Raw genomic sequence first — 20,595 nt, forward strand, 5'->3', positions numbered from 1 at the left:
GAGATATAACAACTAAATGCCATGTGTGATTCTAGATTGGATCCTTTTACTATAAAGGCATTCTTGGGACAGCTGGTGACATTTGCATGGGGCCTGAAGATTTGATGGTTATAATGTCTCAATGTTAATTTCCTGACTTTGGTGGTTGCATTGTGGTTGTGTAGAAGAGTTATGTAGGAAAATGCCCTTATTTGCAGGAAATACATATGAAAATGTTCTGGGTTGATGGAACGTCATGTTGGGAATTACACTTAAAATGGTTCATAAAAAAGGTGTTTGTATTATACACACAACTTTTAAAATCATGACACTCTTTTAAAGTAAAAATTGAAATTGAAATAAGTTTTTGAGCACACAGCCCAAAGGCACACATATTTTTGAATTTGTAAATTGTATGCACTATAATTAACACCAAAAAATAGAAATAAAAGACAGATGATATGAAACAAAGTTCTAAATTTCTCTGCATGCCAATGGACCAGTTTAAGCACTCAAATCCCTCTTCTGAACCAATGCCATTGCCTTTGGGTCTGTCACCCAAAGATGGAGGAGCTCCTGCCTGGCTCCTCACTCACCCTGACGCCCTCCTTCCCTCTCTGCCTCTGTCACTGGCCTTCAAGGACATGGAGCCTGAAGATCTGGCTCAGTGGAGTCCCTTGGAGGTCAGGTTGGGCTTACCTGGATCTGTACAGTGTCCTTCTTGGGCCGATACCCATAATACTCTTCCTGGCGCTTCATGAACTTCCGGAAGTGCTCCTGGATGAGAAACGTGGCGTAGAACTTCCCTACAGTCACCTCATCATCTGCAGAAGAGTCAAAAGGGATGTCCTGAAGGTGGGTAGGAATCTGAACTGGGTTCAGAGTGGGACCCAGGTGTAGCCAGGACCGGGCGCTTCAGGACACTCCTCTCCTTGCTGACTTGGCCAGTGGGCAGTTCCATCCTAAGGTTGGTACCTGCCCTGATTACCACCATGGGGTCTCTCCAAGGTATTTACGAAGGTTCTGGGCCATTCTCAGATTCCCACAGGGCTTCCTGGAGAAGTCCCTTGTCCCCTTTCCTCAGCTGCCTCTGGATGCTGGTCTCCCAAAGCAGCACCCACCTCCTATTGGAGGAATGACCTGGTCCAGGAGCTTCATGCTGGTTCTCTTCCAGATCTTCTTGATGATGGCCCTCAGCTCCTCATTGGCCTGCTCAAAGTTACCTGGGAGCAAGGGACAGGCAGGGGCAGCCCTAAAGTCACACGGCCCAAGTCAACTGCACTTGACAAAGCCACCTAGAATTCTCCAAACACCTCATTCAACAAATGTTGGCCGAGATTTTGTTTGTCTATTTGGTTTTGGCAGCTGCTGTGCTGAGCACTGGCAAGAAGGGGAGAGCATCACAATCCCCCTGGGGCAGCCCAACCCTTGAGTCATGTTTCCACACCCCACAAGCCTTGGCTTCCAGTGTTCAGAGTGGCTCCCTTTGAAGTCTGTCTGTCATCTCCTGGTCTTCTCCCTTTCCCCTCAAAAGCCTTTAAATCCCCATGGCCCTCTGGTCTATTCCAAGGACTCTCAGGCAACTTTCCTGTTGCCCTAACGTGGTTTCTCTCACTCTTGGTCTTCTTCTCCTTGCCCTCCCAAGAAAACCTTCCCTGTGGTGGTCTCAGATCCCTGCAGTGGTCCTGATTGCCTTCAGGGACCGCTCTGATACAGCCGAGTGCTAAGTGAGGGCTCAGGAACAAAAGAGCCCCCAGCTTAAGTCCTTTCCCTGCTCCCATGATGTCTGCTTCCTGGCAGCAGGGCATCTGCGGGGGTTAGTGGAGCTGAGTGTGGACTGCAAGCCCAGGGTTACCTGAGGCGCCCCTCTGCTCCCCCCAGAGCCGCACCACAGGCAGCCCCCACCTCTGCACGAACACTGCCATTTTTTGGGCCCCATTCAGACATAGCTGTGTGGGAAGAGATCCTTAGTGACCTTTCCCCTGCAGAGAATTTTTGAGCTCTCTCGAAGCCCTGAGAGGCACAGCCTGGGGTCCTCCTTCTGCTTTTCCTCATGGCTCTTGGTTCCAACCCTTAGCTCTGAGAATCTGGCAGAATCTGGACCAGAAAACTCATCCTCTGAGAGAAGGGAGGGGGCTGCACGCCAGAAGGTTCTCACCTTCTGTCTTGATCTTGAGTGCTGTGCGGACCAGGGCGAAGAGAGTGGCGTTGAAGGTGACCGTGCCGTCGCTGTTCAAGGGCATGTTCATGCCCACCAGCCGCTGTGAGGGGAGGGGCAGTGGCTGGCTGCTGAGCTGGGACCAGGCCAAGCTTGGCAGGTCATTCTGGCCTGGTCTGTGGACCGGGAGGGGATGGGACATGAAGGCTGGGGGTGCAGGTGATTCGGGATGCCCTTCACGAGGGGATGGAAAGATAAGTTGGGAGACACTGTTGACTGTTGGGAGACACTGATGAGTTGGGAGACACTTTAGGTCCTCAGGAAGGGACTTGGGGACCCAGGAGATGACTGCTCTAAAATGACTCATCCAATCAGGCCCTCATCAGCTTCCCTGTCCCTTGGTACCGGAGCCTCTTCCTCTCCCAGGGGGCACCCCTCCCTGGTCACTCTGGTTACCTTACATGCTACCCGGTGTGGGCAGAACTTCCCAAAGCCCAGAGGGGGTTGGATCCGTCTCAGCAGGGTCACCACATCCAGGTGTTTGATTCTGCCCCTGCAGGAGGACACAGAGACTTGTACACCAGGCGTCTCCACCCAGGACCTCCTCCCTGCTCAGAGAACGGCCAAGGGGAAGAGAGCCAGGTGACAGGGGAGTGTTTCCTGTTTTCGGAGTGTGTTTAGGAAGTTGAAGCTGAGCTCCTGCTTTAAAGAAGAAACAATGTTTGGGTTCACTGTTACCTACCACCAGGAATGGGCTGTCCTTTTTTTGGGAAGACATCCTTTTGAGACCAGAGTTCCCTGAGATGTGGGATCTCCAGACCCAGAATCTGGACCTCATTTTCCCCACGGCAGAGCCTTCCTTGGGTTCTGTTTGAGCTGACTGGGGGGCTCTTGGGTTATATTAATAGAAGTAGAGGGTATGGATCACTGGAGGTGAAAGCTCACTTCCACAAGACTGGTAGAGAGGTAGAGACCTGTGTCATAGGTTGTTGTAAGGATTAAATGAGATAATGTATGCAATGGTTAGCACAATGCATGACACTTGGGAAATACTCATCAAATATGAGCTTATTACTTTTTAAAGAAAGAATGTAAAGCAGAAGTGCTTCCCAAGATTTAACATAGGTATGAATGCCCTGAGGATCAGGTTAATAAGCAATGCAGGTTCTGATTCAGTCAGTCCAGGGTACGGCTCAGGGCTTTGCATTTTAATCAAGCTAGGATGCTGTTAGTCAGTGGACTAAAACTTTGGCTAGCCAGAGCCCAGAGCTGCTCAGGTACCGAGTTCCCTGCTCTCAGACGTGTCCAAGCAGAAGCTGAATGACCATTTCCCAATAAAGTCAAGGGGTTTTCTGTCCTGAGAGGCTGTGGGATCCCTTCTAACTCTAAGAAACTCCAATTTTCTGATCTGGGACCTCAGATAATGAAGGAAGAAAAAGTCCATTCATTCTTATTAAACTGGAGAGTGATTCCCTATAGGACACGAGGACAGGGGCTAGGATGGGGGCGGGGGATGGACAGTGAAGGGAGGGGTCTGCACAGAATCTACAGATTGGACTCACTTAGCCTCCGGGTCATACTCTGCCCAAATGGCTTTGAACTCATCCAGGTGATGGGGGCCCAGGATGGACCAGTCCCGGGTGAGGTAGTCAAAGTTGTCCATGATGACAGCTACAAACAGGTTGATGATCTGCAAGAAGAGAACCAAGGGCTGCTACCATGGGAAAGCAGGTGACAATGGGGAGGGGCTGGGGGCTGGGAGATGTCCACTGGGTAAGGGGGCTGGAGCTCCTTCCTACCTGGGCCCTCACTGCAGTCCTTCAGAATGACCTACGTCCCAAACACTAGCGACCTATGTCACACCTCTGCGCTCCTCCATAGACAGTGTCCTCTGCCCGGGTTCTTGGTGCTAATCCTTTAAAACCCAGCTCAAGCTCCTCCATCTCAGCCTCTTGCCCTCGCCCCAGAGAGATGAGCCCCCTCCTCTGTGCCCTCACTGGACCGTGCGTCATTACTGCTCTTGCCTTTTCTGTGTCTAGTGGGCGTCCCTTTGAACTGCAAGGCTTGCTCACACATGGATTCCCCAGGTGCCCAATGAGCTCCTCCAGGGCCAGACTGGGTCTTATCATGTTTCTACCCTCTGCACTGAGCCCAGGGGCACACAGATGCTCACACAACTGTTTTGACCGAATATAGGGAAGAAAATAGAGTGAAGAGACGACAGTCCCATGGATACTGCTGGCTCTTTGCGTTCCACATGAACAGACAGCAGCCCTCGTGTCTTAGAACAATCTGTGCTCTGTTTCTAACCCCATTCGGGACCTCCTCTGGGACCTTATTTCCAGAGCCCCAGCCTCCTCACAGTGGGGCAACTTTCTCTTTGGAGGAACAGGGAGGGGCAAATGGCTTTACTGGGAGCCCCTATTTATTTAGGACAGAGCCCCACTAAATTCTTTTGATTATTCATTCGTAACCAAAAAAGGTAAAAAAACAAAAACAAAAACAAAAACAAAAAAAACCTCTTAGCAACCCCTCAGAAAACGAAGCCACCCACAGGATGGCCAGAACCAGAATAATCTAACCAGAGCCTCCTGCCTCCTGTGCCCCTGAGGTCAATCCCCAAGAGACAGAAGCTGACGGGGAAGGGGGGGGCAGATTCCCTTGTGAAATCACCCTCCTCGCCATCTCACCAGGAAGGCGCAGAGCATGTAGAAGCTGACGAAGTAATAGTAGGCAAAGTTGGTGCCACACGTGTACTCCTCACCCGGGGCATAATCCGATTCGGGGTCACACAACTTGCCGTAGCTGCAGGCCAGGAGGATCTCCTGCCACGCCTCACCTGTCGCACACCTGGAAGAGAAGGGCTTCTGTTGGCCTTTTCACTCTTTTTTTTTTTTTAATTTGTTGAATGTTTATTTTTGAGAGAGAGAGAGAGAGAGAGAGAGAGAGACAGAGCAAGAGTGGGGGAGGGGCAGAGAGAGACACACACACAGAATCCAAAGAGGGCTCCGGGCTCTGAGCTGTCAGGACACAGTCTGACATGGGGCTCGAACTCACGAACCACGAGATCATGACCTGAGCCGAAGTTGGACGCTTAACCTACCCAGGCTCCCTGAAGGCATGTCCACTCTTGGGCAGCCCCTCAGGAGGCCAGCAGCCTGGCAGGAGCAGGGTATGGACAGACAAGCAGACTAGGGTTGCTCCCCCAACCCAAAGGAAGCAGTTCAGACCCCTGGGTTCACCAAGTAGCTCAGTGTGAGGCAGGCCTCAGTTTCCCCTATGTGCCGTGGCCCCACTGCTCTATCCCTTAAGGAGCACTATAGGTAGGAGCTGAACTAAAGAAAAGGGGCAAAATCAATCCATGATTCAACTCCCTGGTGGGGGGTCACACAGGAGAGCCCTGTGCTGACCAAGGTGACATGCTCTTTTGAAGGGACATGTGACTTCTGTCTCCTGTTTCAGTGGGATGAGATCAGGGGAATATACCGTACTCCACTTAGACCAGCTATGTCATTTTTGGGGCCCAGTGCAAAACGAAGATGTGGGGCCATTTGTTCAAAAATGATTTTAAAAATGGCATTGGTTGCATAATGGTGAGCACAGCTAACTTCTAAAAGTGATCAAACATTTCAAAACAGGGACAGGAGAGACTTAGCTCTTCTTTTTTTTTTTTAAAAGTTTTTTAAAAGTTTATTTATTTTGAGAGAGAGAGAGAGATAGAGCGAGCACGAGTAGGGGAGGGGCACAGAGAGAATCCCAAGCTGTCGGCACAGAGTCCCACGGGGCTTGATCTCCTGAACTGAGATCATGACCTGAGCAGAAATCAAGAGTCAGGAGCTTAACCAACTGAGCCACCCAGGCACCCTGAGCCTTAGCTCTTGTGAATGAGGGCACTGTGTTGTGTGGCTGCTCAGGCCACAGGGTCAGGAAGCCGGCCCTGCCTGCAATGTAGAGTAGAGCAAAGCAAAGGCCAAGGTCAGAGGGTGGGGACAAGGTGGGGACAGAAGGAGACTGGTACCTGAAGAGCAGCAACACAGCTTGTGGGAAGGTCTGGAAGTTGTTGTTCCGGTTTATTTGGGTCCCGTCCACCATGGCGATCTTACCAAACATCTGCAAATCACAAAGGGCTCCAACCTTGGGACCTAGGTCACAGTTTCCCCTCAGTGCAGGCCCCACTGTCCTCTCCCACCTGACCTACTCCCCTCCTCCACCCCTACCTCCTGCAAATCCCCTTTATTTTAGGCCACAGCACACCTGAGGCCAAATCAGTTAGATTATTTTCAAGGTTGGGTGAAGTTCGTCCAATCAAGCCCAAGGAAAGTCCAAGAGTGGACTGGTTTTTCCAATAGCAAGCCAACTTGGGGACTCAGTATAGGGAATGTGGGGGAGAGGGGACACTGGAGGGTAGACTGGGACCACTTGAAGCGCCTATCAGGGCCTAGGAGAGACACAGCCTGGCCCCTGCTGTTGACCTGCATGCCGAGGCCCCTCCGGGACTGCTCCCACCTGACCAGCACTGCAGCATCGGGGAGAAGGTGCAGTCTCCTTTCTCAGACTCACAGCTACGCCCCTGGTGGCCAGGATGGAAGATGCAGGGAGGGCAGAGGGTCCAACCTCCACACTAATTAGGCCTCTCCGGGGTCCACCGACGCCCCCTCCCACTTGGCCAAGATCCCTCCTTTGGCCTGGGCCCACCTGCCTCTCACCTGCATGCCGATGACGGCGTAGATGAAGAAGAGCATGACAATGAGCAGGGCCACGTATGGCAGGGCCTGGGGGTGAGGAGGGAGGGTCAGTGCACAGAGCTCCACGCCCTACCCTCCCCGAGCTCACTGCGGACCCTGTGGTCACCCCAGGGCTCTCCCCCGGGCTGGACGGATGTCCCTCGCAGCCTCTCCAGGTACGTGCAGTGACCACGGCCCCCACGCAGACCTGGCTCGGACCCTGGCCAGGTAGGCTGGGCACACGCACCTGGAAGGACTTGATGAACGTCCACAGCAGAGTGCGCACTCCCTCTGCCCGGCTCAGCAGCTTGATCAGCCTCATGACCCGGAACAGGCGAAAGAAGGCGCTGGAGATCCGGGCGCTCTCGTCTGGGTCCTGCGGGCCGGCAGCCCCAGAGGTCAGTCTGGAGGTGGCACCTCACAGGGGTAGTAAGGGGCAGGCGGGGGAGGGAGGGGCAACGTGTGTGTGCTGGGGAGGCTTCCATGGATTGGGGGGGGCAGCTCCACCCCCACCTCACGGCCCCTGCTGTGAACTGCCGCTGGACCACCCGTAGCCTTAAGGCTTTGGGCTTGTTTAGCCGAGAGGAGGGAGTGGGCCAAGCAGCGTGGTAAGCCCCTTCTCGGGAGAGGGCAACAGGGAGGTGAGGCTGTGGCCGGGCCTGTCCTCCTGGGGTCTCCTGCCTTATCTCACCTTCTCCTCAAGCTGCCACAGAGCAGAGGACCCTTTCAGCGCAGTTTCCCTAAAGCTTGGCTGCTCTGTCACCATCAATCAACATTGCCACCCCACTCAGCACATGGCTGTCCTAAGCCAGGCAAGCCTAGCCTTAGACACCCGGATAACTCTGGAAGGGGAGAGCCCTGCCAGGCTTCCTGTGTCCCCAGAGACCTCGTGCCAGCAAACGGTCACCAAGGTCCTGTGCCAGCTAGCAGTCACAGTCCTCTCGGGATGTTCCCATCTGGACAGAAGGAGCCAGAGAGACCCTTCGCCCCGTTTCCCGGGGCTCCGAGAAAGCCACTACATCCATGCACAGTCTACCGCAGAGCCCCCGCTCCCCCCCCCCCGCCCCCAACCCGATCCCTCCAGGGCGCCCTGCTCTAGGGAAGGAAGCCCTCAGTGCTGGATCCACCCCATGCAATCCACTGCCAGGCCCGAGCATGCAAGCTGCAGGGCAGAGAGCCGGCGGGCGTGCAGGGCAGGCTCATGCAGCCTGGAATTACAACGTTCCCGCAGCCTCCACCCAGGCAATACAGTCCCCCGCTGGAGGCCAGGAAAGTCTGTGGAGAGAAGAGACCAGGGGGAGGGGAAGGGGAGGAGAGAGAGAGGAGGAGGGACACGGTGGGAAGGGGGGGGGAGGTGAGGAGAGGTTGTCAGAAAGGACACACAGAAGAGTTAAAGAGAGAAAAGACAGAGCGGCAGGGGATGAAGACCCCGAGTGGCTGCCAATCAGGGGTGGGGGTGGGCGGGTGTGAGGATGAAGCTGTGGGAACAGTGAGGCAACAGGCTGGGGACAAGGGAGCAAGAAGAGGAGGGAAGACCAGACACGGACAGGTCCCTTCCCATCTCCAGGATGTGCCTACAGCTGACAGGGGGCTCAGGTACTTCCTGTGTGTCTGGGTCACATGATACTGGGGCCATCCCTGCGGGGACACACTGGAAACACCAGCTCATCACTCTGAGGGGGCTCACACCCCTCTTTCTCCCCGGGTCCAGCAAGGCTCCCTTGTGCCACTGAAGCCCTTATGGAAGTCCCATCCTCCAGGGGCTAAGGCCCTCTGGGGGTGTCTGAGACCCCCACCACAGCTGCTTCTCTGCCCCGGACCTGGGAGCGGGGCGAGGCCTCCATCATAGGGACCAGGAGTTGCATGTGTGAGAGCCGCATTTTCTCCTGTTTACTCTAAACTTCTCTCTTAGGCCACCTTTCAGGAGAAACCTTTGTCCCGCAGTTGTGGGACAGGGGAAGTCCTTGTTTCATCTTGCAATTATTTGTGGGTGGACTGGTTCCCAGTATACTGGTTTCCCCACCAAGCAACATTCTCTTGGGCAGCTTTTCCCTGGACCACTGGTTCTCAATCCTGGCTGCACATCAGAATAAGCTGGAGAACTTAAAATAATATATTCCTTTGCTGGGTTCCCCCCCCAGGCCAATCAAGTCTGCTTCTAGGGGATGGGCCTGGCTCCAGGGGTTTAAACTGCATCCCAGGTGATTCTAATATGCAGCCAAGGATGAGAACCAGTGTTCTAGACCCATACCACCAATATGGTAGCTACTAAGCACATGTGGCTATCTGAATTACAGTGAAAATGAAATAAAATTAGAAATTCATCTCCTCGGTTGTACTAGCCACATTTCAAGTGACCACTAGACGCACAGACACGAATGGCTAGTGGCTACTGGACTGGACAGAACAGAAGATTTCTATCGTTACAGAAAGTTCTAACAGGCAGGGTTGCCCTAGTCTGCTCCCCGGTTTGTAGGTCAAGAATGTAAATCAACGTTCAAATTTGAAGTCTTAACATGACTTCAGGGAAACATTATTAGTACATCTGCTCCTAAAAATCAAATAATGACCGATGCCCTCTGGGCCCTCCACCACCAAAGAAACTGTTTTGATTTATCCAGGCTTCCTCTACACAGATCTCAGACTGTTTATTTTGGCTGTTTGGGGTTCTCTCTTCTAATTTTGCTGGTGAGAATCAAACCATGAGACCTTTGGGATGCTATTTCCCAGTGGAAACCCAAAATGGATGGAAATCTACAACACCCACCTACCCACCTATGCATGCACCCTCACGCACGCGCGCACAAACACACACACACGCGCGCGCGCGCGCGCACACACACACACACACACACACACACTGATTTTGCCCAGGACCTATCCAGCCCTTAGTCTGCCCCACCCCCTCAGGATCTGAGTAGAGCTCTGTCATTGTCTTTCTGCACGCGGGGGTGAACAGGATTCCCAGGCCAAGCCCTCCCCCAGACAGCGAGGCAGCCAAGTCCCCAGAAAGTGCTGTTCCTGCCAGGGCTTCAGCCTAAAGGAATCTCAGGCTGAGGGCTCCTTCCTCACAGGCTCTAGACTCTTCCTCAGCTGCTCCCCCACTCCCCGCCCCCTCTCGGGTGTCTTTAGTGCCAGCCCTCTCCCCCACCTCTCCATAGGATTCACCCCTGGGCTGGCAGACCGTAAAGTGCTTATCAGCAGGCAGCGGAAAGTTAAGAAGCCCTACGCATGGGTAAGGCTCCTGGCTTTGGGGCTAGTCCCCAGCTGGGCACCTCCATGGCCAAACCAGCCACCTCTGAGCAGAATCGCACTATGGCCACGGTTAGGGTGGCTCAGAAGGCTGAGTGTTCTCCACATCCTTCCTAGGATACTCCTCCACAGGCACTCTGCCCAGAGGGAAGCCGTCTTTTGAGTTCTGTCTCTGATTCCTGGATCTCCTCTTCCCTGTCCCCTGCTCCCCTCTTTCACCCTGCAGTGACCCTCAGCCATCTGCCTCCCCACTCAGCCTGGACGTTTGTCCTGCCATTTCTACAGCGCCCTTGCTTGCGCTGAGACGCTCTACCCAATGTGCCAGCCCTCAAGACCACATCAGGGGTCCGGTCCCTTTCCTCGAGCATTACTCCAGGGTGAAACTGAGCTCACTAGGCCCACCCGAGACCCCGTCGTTCTTCCTGCAGATGGACTCATCACATTGGCTATTCCTCAAGGGTCAGTTCCTGCACTCACACCCGCCGTCCTGTCCTCACTTCCAGCAGAGGATTCTGCCTGCTGCTTCGGACACGCCTGTGACTGCCCAGGATGAACGCCCTCTTCCCTCCGCCCCATCCCCCTGCTCCCTTGCACCCTTCGTGATTCTTGCCACCTCTGCTTACACTCTTCCTCTTCCAGTCTTCTGACTCGTGTCCTTTGCCGTCGCCTCCGAAACTCTAATCGCTTCCTCAACAATCTCTTCTCTCACATGCTGTGAATTTCTCCTCTGCACTCGCTCTATGGTCTCCCTTTCCCTGTATTAATCAACATCCACTTTCCAGTAACTACCTCAACTAACCTCCTGGCAGAAACTGTTTCCTGTACTCACAGCTGCTTGATGTTTTTTGGGGTTTTTTTCTTATCACTTTCTGGTCACTGCTCCATCCTTTTAACTGGTTTCAGCCCCACAGTGTGCCAATCTGTCCCCCTGCTCATGGATGGCTTCCAGTCACAAACCCTATGGCCTTGCTGGCTTCAATTCTGCAGGATCTCAACTCCTTCGCAGCTGGCTCATCCCACCCAAGGCTTGAACCATCAGCTCCATGCATCTGGGACCAGCCCATGTTGATCGAGCTGCCACCATGTGCCAGACGCAGAGTGACACTCGGCTCCTCTCCTGCATTTCCAATGACTTGCTACCCATCTTCACTTGTGTACCCAGCATCCAAACCCACAGCACCAGAACAGAATCACGGTGAGTGCATCACCCAAAGTCCTTCTTTTCAGGAGGTGCTGAGCCACCTTGGGTTCCTTCCTTCCCATGGCCACAGGGTCACATTCACCAAACCCTGCTGCTCTGAGCTCTTCTGTTCCTCTCCTGCCATCCGAGCCCTGACTCTCATTGCTTTATGCCCGTTTGCTTTGCACACCCTCTTTCTACTATGGACGAACTACAGCTTTCTGAAATCCAGCTTCTCCCCTGGGACACCGGGTCTTAAGCCCTTTCATTTATTCAAAGACTTTGCTCCGGTAGTTACCTCCTTACTACCAGATATTTGCAAAGCCTGAGGATATGCTCCCATTTTTCTTGTTTTTGTTTCTGTTTTCTTCCAGTTTATTTATTTTGAGAGAGAGCAGGAGAGAGGCAGAGAGAGAGAGGGTGAGAGAGAATCCCAAGCAGGCTCCAGGTCGTCAGCGCAGCGCCCAATGCAGGGCTCAACCCCATGAACTATGAGATCGTGACCTGAGCCAAAATCAAGAGTCAGAGGCCCGGGGCACCTGGGTGGCGCAGTCGGTTAAGCGTCCGACTTCAGCCAGGTCACAATCTCGCGGTCCGTGAGTTCGAGCCCCGCGTTGGGCTCTGGGCTGATGGCTCAGAGCCTGGAGCCTGTTTCCGATTCTGTGTCTCCCTCTCTCTCTGCCCCTCCCCCGTTCATGCTCTGTCTCTCTCTGTCCCAAAAAAAATAAAATGTTGAAAAAAAAAATTAAAAAAAAAAAAAGAGTCAGAGGCCCATCAGACTGAGCCACCCAGATGCCCCTTCTCCCATTTTCAAGGAAACTCTCCTTGGCTCCACATTTTTCTCTAACTCCTATTTCTCTCTGTAGCAAAACACCTCAAAGGAATTGTTCCATTCTTTGCTCTCCCTTCCCAGCCCACGGCAACCAGGCATTCTTCCCCATAATTCTAGTGAAACTGCTCCTGCCAAGGTCCCCGTTGCCAAAATTCAAGCCAATGCTCAGCTCTTATCTTCCTTGACTTTTCTGTTCTCCTTGATCTCAGGACATCACTCTCTTTTGGTTCCCTTGCCTCAGAGGCCAATTCTTTCTTAGTCCGTTTGCTGGTTCCTCCTCGTCTCTCCAATCACTAAACACGGGAGCATTCCAGGGCTCAGCCTCCGGATCCCTTCTCTCTAAATAGCTTCTCCCTTCTCCGCAGATCTCGTCCATCCCCACAACTTTAAATACCATCTTCAAATTTATACCTCCGACCCGCCCTAGCCTCTGAGCTCCAGACTCATAAATCCCAGCCTACTGGGTATCTCCATCCGGATGCCTCGTAAGCATCCTAAATTATCGTGTCTAAAACAGAAATTTTGGCTTCTGCCCCACACCTGCTTTGCAGCAGTTTCCGCATCTCAGTAAATGGAAGCTCAATTGCTTGGACAAAAATCGGTAGTCACCCTCGATTTGTTTCTCTCTCTCTCTCTCTCTCTCTCTCTCTCTCACTCTAAATCAAGGCCAGCTGCAAATTCTGTCAGCTCAAACTCCCAAATAAATAGGATGTGTCCAGTTCTCACCACGTCCACAGGTAGCCCCCTAGCCACCATCACCTCTCACCTGGTTATCACAACACCCTCCTGGCGGCTCTCCCTGGGCCAGCCCTGTGTCCCCCACAGCTTTCTGTCAACACAGCAGCCAGAGGGATCCTTTAGAACTAAAGTCAGACCAGGTTTAAGCCCTCCAAAGGGCTCTCATCTCTCTTAGAATAAAACCCAGGATCATAACCATGGCCTTCGAGGGCCTAAGTGATCTGGCACCTGCCCTCTGTCTCTGACCTCATCTCTACCATTCTCCACTCCCGCTACAAGGGCCTCCTCCTATTCCTCAACCTCAGGGCCTTTGCACTCACTTGTTTCTCTCCCTACAACACTCTGTGCCAATACCTGCATGGCTTACCCCCTTGCTTTGTTCAGGTTGTCACTCAGATACCATCTTGGCACCAACCCTTCATTCCCTTCCAGTAAGTTTTTACCCTGGTTTATTTTTCTTTATAACACACACTGAGCATATCTGCCATGTTAGAGAATTTTTATCGTCTGTTGGCCTCCGTGTGCTTGTTTATTGCTCTGTCTCTAGCATGGGTAGGAGGTGCTCGATACGTATTTGCAGACTAAATAACTAACTTCCTCCATAACAGCTTTAGTCCCTTCTACTGCTTTGTTCCAAACCCTCTGGTAACTTCCCATTGTCTGCTACATAAAGTTCAAGGCCCCCTCGCCACTGCTTACCTCTCCAGCCATCCCTACCCGCCCCCCCACCCCCCGCCTCGTCCCTCTTCTGCACAGTCATGTGCTTCTGCTAAACCGGACCTCTGGGTGTGCCCCGAATCTTCTATCATTCATTTCCTACTCTGTGCCTCCCCTACAGCAGCTCTGCCTGTGGTGTTGGCTCTTCTCTCCACCTCCGGTCACCAGCTCGCTTTCCTTCAGGACCCACTTTCAGCTTGTACCATCTCCGCGAAGCCTTCCCTGACCGCTCCACCCAGAGGGGACCTTTTCCCTTTCATAACAGCTCTTGGCTTGGACAGCCTGGTGCGTTCACGATGGCTGCCTAGAATCTGAGTTATCTGTCTGCTCTGTAGGCTGTGACTCCTGTCATTTCCATCTCTGTAGACCCCCGGGGCGCCATGCTGCACACACAGCAGGTACCCCACAAATGTCTATGGACTGCACAAGTGCTTGCACCCCACCCCGGGGATGGCTCTGTTTGCCTGATACTCACGTCGATTTCACTGAGAATGACATCGATGATGCTGCCGATGACAATCAAGAAGTCAAACACATTCCAGGGGTCTCCAAAATAGCCCTGGGAAGGACAGCAATGGGAGAACCAGGGGGTGAGCTCTAGGGGGAAGGAGTTTTGGTGGCCAGCAGAAGGTGATGGTCCCCGTCCAAGGTAATGCAGAGTGGCCAAGCCAGGCCAAGGTGGGGTGCACGTGGCCCCACTTTCCACTAGTGCTCCTGCGTGCCCACCCACTCCAGTACCCCTCTCCCTTGGGCTCTGTAGTTCCCTTCCTCCAGAGCATAAGGTGGTCAGAGAGGAGGGACAGCATGGTTGAGAACTCAGGATCTGGGATCCTGATCCGGATGGGGAACTCCTTCATCCTCCCCAGCTTTGAAGCCCTGTCTGGAGCTTGCTAGTGCAGACCTTTCAGAGTGTGTCTGGGCTTGGCTGGGCTTGGACAGGTGGGAGTGGGACTGGGGAACCAAAGACACAGCGAGATACTCCCCCTTCAGAAGCCTAAGGTCAGGCAGGGAACATAAGGCAGGTTCAACAAAGGGCTTGGGGAAGAGGCAGCCAACATCTATTCGGTCATCAGCCAGTTCTGGCAGCCTGAATATCTTGCATGCCTTATGCCTTGTGTCTAAAGGTGGAAGTAAGCAAAGGGGTGAGCAGGGCGGGACCGGAAGTGCTGGATGAAGGGGCTTTCAGTAGAATGACACTGGGGTGGGGGCGCACGAGAAGTGACCTGTCCTGTCAGGTGCCATCTGCTCATCTTGTCCTGTGCCCCAGCACTCACCCTGGCCTTGAACGCCATGAGCTTGAGGACCATCTCCAGGGTGAAGATGATGGTGAAGGCCACGTTGAGGATGTCTGAGATGTGGTTCATCTCCTCTGACTGGTTGTAGTGCTGTGGAGAGGCACAGGAGAGGGGGCTGGAAGGGCCCAGTGGCCCTACCCGCAGGTTGCATCCCAGAGCCCCATTCTCTTCCCAGGCAGCTCCCAAACCTCTTCCTCAGGCTTCCTGCCCACTTCTTTGAAATCTCCAAAAACCAGGTGCCTGTTTTGGCAATCCCCACCAAGTCTAATGGATCCCCCTCTCCCCAAAGAGACAGCAAGAGGAGGAGGAGAGGTCCTGCTGAGCAGGCTGGTCTACACATGGGACTGCAAGGTCAGAGCTTATTTCCAGATCTGTTATGGGATGACCAGGAGGGGAGGCCCCTCAGCAGGACTCTGTGACAGGTTCCATCTAGTCATCTGGGCACAGAACTAGGAGAGAAGAATGCTGATTCCAGAGCTGGCATTATCACCAGCTACAGGTGTACAGGTGGGCCACTGAGCTCACCAGGCTGACACTCGTGCACAGTGTCCCCCGGGATGGTGAAGCAGTCAGAGCAATAACCTTAGCCCCCTTGACCCAGCACTGTGATGCTCCTTAATTCTGTTTCCTTATATAACCTGCCAGGAACCTCGTGGTCTTTTTGGAAAGTTGATGAACTCCCGCTTCTTCCATAACTCCCCCCCACCAGGTAGTTCAGAAGGATCTGGGGGCTGCCCCCACCCCACCCTGTCTGAACCGGACTGCCTAATTCTGCTGCCCAGCTCAGCCCAAACTTAAGCCATTGCTCACGATCCTCTGTATGACCTGGCCCTGCTGGCCCAGTGATTCACTTTCCATGTCCTCATCACCTGGCAATGTGGAGTCCTGTTGTTGGATGTGTCTGCCTAGGGCCAGGAAGCCTAGCTGTGCAATTCTATTTATACGGGGCTTAAGGGATCTGATGCTTAATTAAGGTTTGCTAACGATGCTGCTGATTGTGATATTGTCTATAAAGTATGCTCAACTCCTAAGAGACACCTGTTCTGTGAATATCAAAGCCATTTTTCTTGAGACTGCAGCCAAGATTCCAGCCAACTCAATCATGCAGATTTGCAACAGCCGAAGATAAACTGAGAAGGCACTTCCTACTTCCCACGCTGCCGTGTGCTTCTGCACAGCTATCTCCTGTTTGCAGATTTGTGCAGCTATTTGTATGTCTGAATGCCTTCTTAATAAACTACTGGGTGCCTGGCAACCAGGCCTGGGCCCAGGGAACTTCTCTCTCCCCCGCAGTACCTCACCACACAGTGCCTGGCACATAGGAGGTGCCAGGAAAAGTATATTGGGGGAAGGAGCCGGGAACCTTGCCCCGCCCACCTGCCCTGCCCTGGCCCCAGTCCATCCGGCCCTTATCTCCTGGGGGCGCCCTTACCTGCATGCCCAGGCAGATGGTGTTGAGCATGATGAGGGCAAACATCAGGTACTCAAAGTAGGAGGAGGTGACGACATACCACACCTGGTACTGGTATGGGTTTTTGGGGATGTAGCACCTCAGCGGGCGGGCCTTCAGGGCATATTGCACACACTGGCGCTGAGACACAACACCACAGGGCAGGTCAGCACTGACGGCCCCTCCCTTGCTCTCACACTCACATGCATGGGCTGGAGGGAACCCTGCATTCTGGTCAGCCAGGAGCAGCTGTGGCCAGGAACTCGTGGCTGACGGGCTCTGCGGGACTCTTTAGGGGACGAGTCCCAGTGGGCCTGTGGGTTCCCCTTGAGTTATCCCCGCCCATTTCTAACATGGCTCTAGCCCCACCCAGGGGCTCTGAAGGACTAGCCTTCTCTGGGCATCACGAGGGTTCCACGAGAAGACTCCCACAGCACCAACTTGTATTGCTTCATGTTGGGGATGGGTTGGGAATGGGGTAGAGTGTATGCAGGCTGGGTCTGGGCACGAAATGGAGGTTCTGGGGTCAACCCCAGGCCCAGGACTCTTCACTGGTCAGAGCCTAGGGCTCAGGCTGGCAGGAGGCCTGCTGAGTCCGCTCTCCACCTCAGCCCAGGCACCTGGTTCTTGTCCAGTTCACAGTTCTTGTACTCAGTCTCCCCCTGCTCCTGGAAGGTGACAATAACGAAGCCCACAAAGATGTTCATCATGAAGAAGGCAATGAGGATGATGTAGATGATGAAGAAGATGGCCATCTCCACTCGGTTGTTGTAGACGGGGCCTGTGTCTTCCTTGTATGAGTCTATGGCCTGGTAAAGCAGCCTTGGGGTGGACAGAGAAGAGACTGGTTGGACAGGGGTGATGAGGCAGAGAGCCAGGCCAGGAAGGACAGGCTTTCTCTCACTGGCCACAGGGACCCGAGGGAGCTTTCTGAATGATCAAGCACCAGAAGGGAAGTTAGGACCATGCCAGAAAAGACTGGGACAGGTCCTGGAAAGGGCCTGCCTTTCCGTGGGATGCCCCATCTACCCTAATCAATCAGTAGGGCTCCCCACATGGTCACAGAGGCCTACACCTGTTGGGGGACTGGGACATTCTGTCAGAGTGCCCAGGTCAGGATGTCTTTAGGGTGGCCGGTCAACACACTGGTCCCACACACCCTCCCAGCTGGTGGGTTTGTTGAGCGCTTACCGCGGGCCTGGCACGGAGTGGTGAGGGCTGCAGAAGGGCAAGATGGCTCCCTGGCACTGCCCCCACCATGCCCGCATTGGACCCAGGCCCCAGCCCTCACTCACTGAGGCCATCCCTCAAAGGTGGAGACCGTGAAGAGTGACATCATGGCCGAGAGCACGTTGTCGAAATGGAAGTCGCTGTGTATCCACTGGCGGGGGCGCAGCTCCATCTGCGTGGGGTCCCCATCCTTGTACACATAGTAATAGCCCCTGGGGTGGGGAGGCTCAGTCACTCCACCGTGCATGGCTGGGCTGCCCCCTCCCCACCCACATCCTCTGATCCCCTGTAGACTGGGGACCAGAGGGGACACTGCTGGGCACTCCCTCACCACAGTTTCCTAAGGAAGGACCCTTTAGAACACGCTTCCTGGGCCTAGGGGCTCAGGTTCCCCAGGTCCCCCTCGCACAAGGTCCCCCACGCAGTGGCTGTCCCACCTCATGCCCTCAGCCAGCAGAATTCAGCCCACCTGCACTCCTTTTGTGTCATCTTGGATAAGTCATTGCAGCTGAAGAACTTCCCCTGTGTCAAGAAGAGGGAGGGAGGGAGGGACACACGTTGTCACGGAAACAAGATTGAAAACTGGGCTACGGAAGTGAATAGCGGCAGGGCATGTGGAAAGAGGGCCCCAGCACTGTCTTCCTCCTTCACCATCATCCCTTCCCTCAGCTGCCCCGCGGGCTTCCCTACCAGGCCCGAGGCTGTCGCGGCTGAGAAGCCAGTTCCTGAGCAGGCTGGGCCTGAGGGGAAGGAAATATGGATACAGCTCGGCCCTGCCCCTCCCTCAGGGAGCCTCCTGCCCCCCATTGCTACGGGAAGCCCTCTTGAGGTCTCCCCATGACAGACCAAGAAGGGCTGCCCCCCCCCCCCACTTCCTTCTCCTGCCAGTGGGGCGGCCACAGGGCACACAGGGCACACAGGGCACAGTAAGAGTTGCAGGGACGGAGCCCAACCGGGTCTTGAGGGCGCAAATCATCTCAAAGTGGAACGGGGGTCCTGCACCCCCACTCGGAGGCCTGAAGAGGCGGGCACTGTGCCCCCCTGTGCTGATTACAGTCAGAGCAGTTTCCCTTTTTGTCTGCATCACAGACTGGGCACCCACAGAAGAGTCTGTGTGAAGAAAAGGAGTGATCGCCAGGCCTGAATGGAGCTACATGAAGCCTGAAGTTCACGGCATCTGGTCGAGTCCCCTCAGAGGCCCAGAGAAAGAGCTGCCTCAGCCAAGGATACGGGACTGGCTGACGGCACAGAGGCCCTGCCCGCTGCAGGGTTTTGCTGTTCCAGCCACATCCCCCTTTACGGTTGCCAGAGCAGAGGGGTGAAGGGGAGGCAGGTGACATTGGGGGAGAAGCAGGGAGAGGACACAGCTGTCACTGGGCAGGTTTCTGGGCACTTGAAACAAAACACCCAATTTAATATAGGAAGCAAACTCTTGATGTAATGTGGAATGTATGCGAAGTTTCCACAGGGTAAAACGTGGGGTAAGATGCCACTTGTAACTGATGTCTGGGCATTATCTGAGTGGGCAGGAGCTGGGGGTCGTTTGATGAGAGATTACAGCACAGGGCTCGGGGCAGGGGTCGGGGGGTTGAGGGACAGCTGCTCTTGCCTGGAAGGCACACAGGAGCCAGAGGAGGGGGCCGCTCATTCGTTCCTCCAGGGAACGTGTCTCGTGGGCCGCCTATATGCCAGGCCCAGGCTGGGTGCCAGGGTCAGGGAGGAGTGAGACATACACCCAGCGCCCCTGGTAGAGGAGGGGGCAGGGCTCGAGGGGAGGGGCAGCCCTCTGCTGGAACTAGGAGGGGAAGGTCACATGCCAATCGTGGTAACTGAGGTTTGAAGGCTAAGCTGTCTCAGTCTGGATGCGGTTTCCAAGGGGATGCCTCCACCCCTCCAGGACAGTAACCAACAGGACCCATCTCCCTTAAGGTCATCAGGGAACCCCACCTTGACTGCTCTCCCCCCAAACCTGCTCCCTGCCCACAGGGAGGGACTTGTGGGGTTTGCTTCATGACCCCCTCTCGGCCTTCACCGAGACGCCGGCCCTGAGAAAAATGCTCCACAAATGCTGTCGAATGAATGAATGACGGTACGATGATATCATTGCCCAAGTCTGACTGAAGTTACGTCATCGTGGTTCTCATGCTTCGGGGGACAGGAGCGGTTTGGGTCATGAAAGGAAATGTCAGGGTGTTGGAGCACTCGGATACCAATTTCTGTGTCCTGCAGATGGCATGAAAGGCAGAGGCATCCAGAAACCAGCTCGGTGGAAGGGGAGCCTTGCGGGGCTGATTCCTAGAGAGGAACTGCATAGCTGTGACCTCCCAGGAAAGTGAGGACAGAACGAGGCGGCTCCCAGGATGGAATGATGGCCTCCCTCCCTCAGAAGCTCCTGGTAGATATGAATGATGCCAGCCACACCGGCCAGAAGCATGGGGTGCTGAAGTCCAGCTGACGGAAGAAGGTGGAGTGGATGGGGGCTAGAGCTGGGAGGCATGTTTTAGACAGGCCTGGCAGGATGGGAGGGGTGGGGGAGGTTGATAACGGGGAGGGGTGCTGACAGGGTCCGGCAGGTAGGGGAGGGGGCTTGGTCCTCAAGGAGAAGCCACGGAGAGCCAGGAAGACAGCAGGTGCAACGGTCATGGTGGCCAGCAGAGCCACTGGGGCCACGAAGGGGCATCGCCTAGGAAACCTCATCCAGACTCCAGGTAGCTTAGCCTCACAACTCTGTGCACTCGAGGACATCTGCTTTCACAGTCTGGGGCTCCCTTTGCTTAGAGGGTGGGGAACGGGTTGGCTCTTGCCTTGGCCTCAGAGCTGGCACCAGAGCTGTGGAAGGGGGGGCAAAGCTGCCCGGGCAGGTGGGGCTCACCTTGAAAAGCTGGACGCCGATGCAGGCAAACATGAACTGCAGGAGGGTGGTGACGAGGACGATGTTCCCGATTGTGCGGATGGCCACAAACACACACTGCACCACGTGCTGGGGAGGGACACCAGGTCGGCAACATCCCGCCCTTGCTATCCCCTGCTGCCTCCCAGC

The 20,595-nt window shown here is 54.5% G+C and overlaps 1 protein-coding gene across 3 annotated transcripts in view; it reads right to left on the reverse strand.

Annotated features, from left to right (window-relative positions):
• The window catches only part of CACNA1S (calcium voltage-gated channel subunit alpha1 S), a 66,397-nt gene that overhangs the window by 5,059 nt on the left and 40,743 nt on the right, over positions 1–20,595 (reverse strand). The window contains exons 22-38 of one of the 3 annotated variants that reach the window (XM_043569401.1): positions 20,428–20,535; positions 18,025–18,077; positions 17,621–17,767; positions 16,946–17,147; positions 16,308–16,466; positions 14,855–14,965; positions 14,056–14,139; positions 8,080–8,136; positions 7,109–7,237; positions 6,844–6,909; positions 6,156–6,247; positions 4,828–4,987; positions 3,700–3,827; positions 2,594–2,690; positions 2,138–2,240; positions 1,101–1,202; positions 679–803 (exon numbers count right to left, since the gene is read on the reverse strand). In XM_043569401.1, the coding sequence (XP_043425336.1) occupies positions 679–803; positions 1,101–1,202; positions 2,138–2,240; positions 2,594–2,690; positions 3,700–3,827; positions 4,828–4,987; positions 6,156–6,247; positions 6,844–6,909; positions 7,109–7,237; positions 8,080–8,136; positions 14,056–14,139; positions 14,855–14,965; positions 16,308–16,466; positions 16,946–17,147; positions 17,621–17,767; positions 18,025–18,077; positions 20,428–20,535 (1,923 nt within the window). Of the gene's footprint in view, positions 1–678; positions 804–1,100; positions 1,203–2,137; positions 2,314–2,593; positions 2,691–3,699; positions 3,828–4,827; positions 4,988–6,155; positions 6,248–6,843; positions 6,910–7,108; positions 7,238–8,079; positions 8,137–14,055; positions 14,140–14,854; positions 14,966–16,307; positions 16,467–16,945; positions 17,148–17,620; positions 17,768–18,024; positions 18,078–20,427; positions 20,536–20,595 lie in introns of those variants that run through there. The other 2 variants (XM_043569402.1, XM_043569403.1) reach the window with 2 other exon arrangements.

The sequence above is a fragment of the Prionailurus bengalensis genome, chromosome E4 (assembly GCF_016509475.1).
Source record: "Prionailurus bengalensis isolate Pbe53 chromosome E4, Fcat_Pben_1.1_paternal_pri, whole genome shotgun sequence".
NCBI lineage: Eukaryota > Metazoa > Chordata > Mammalia > Carnivora > Felidae > Prionailurus > Prionailurus bengalensis.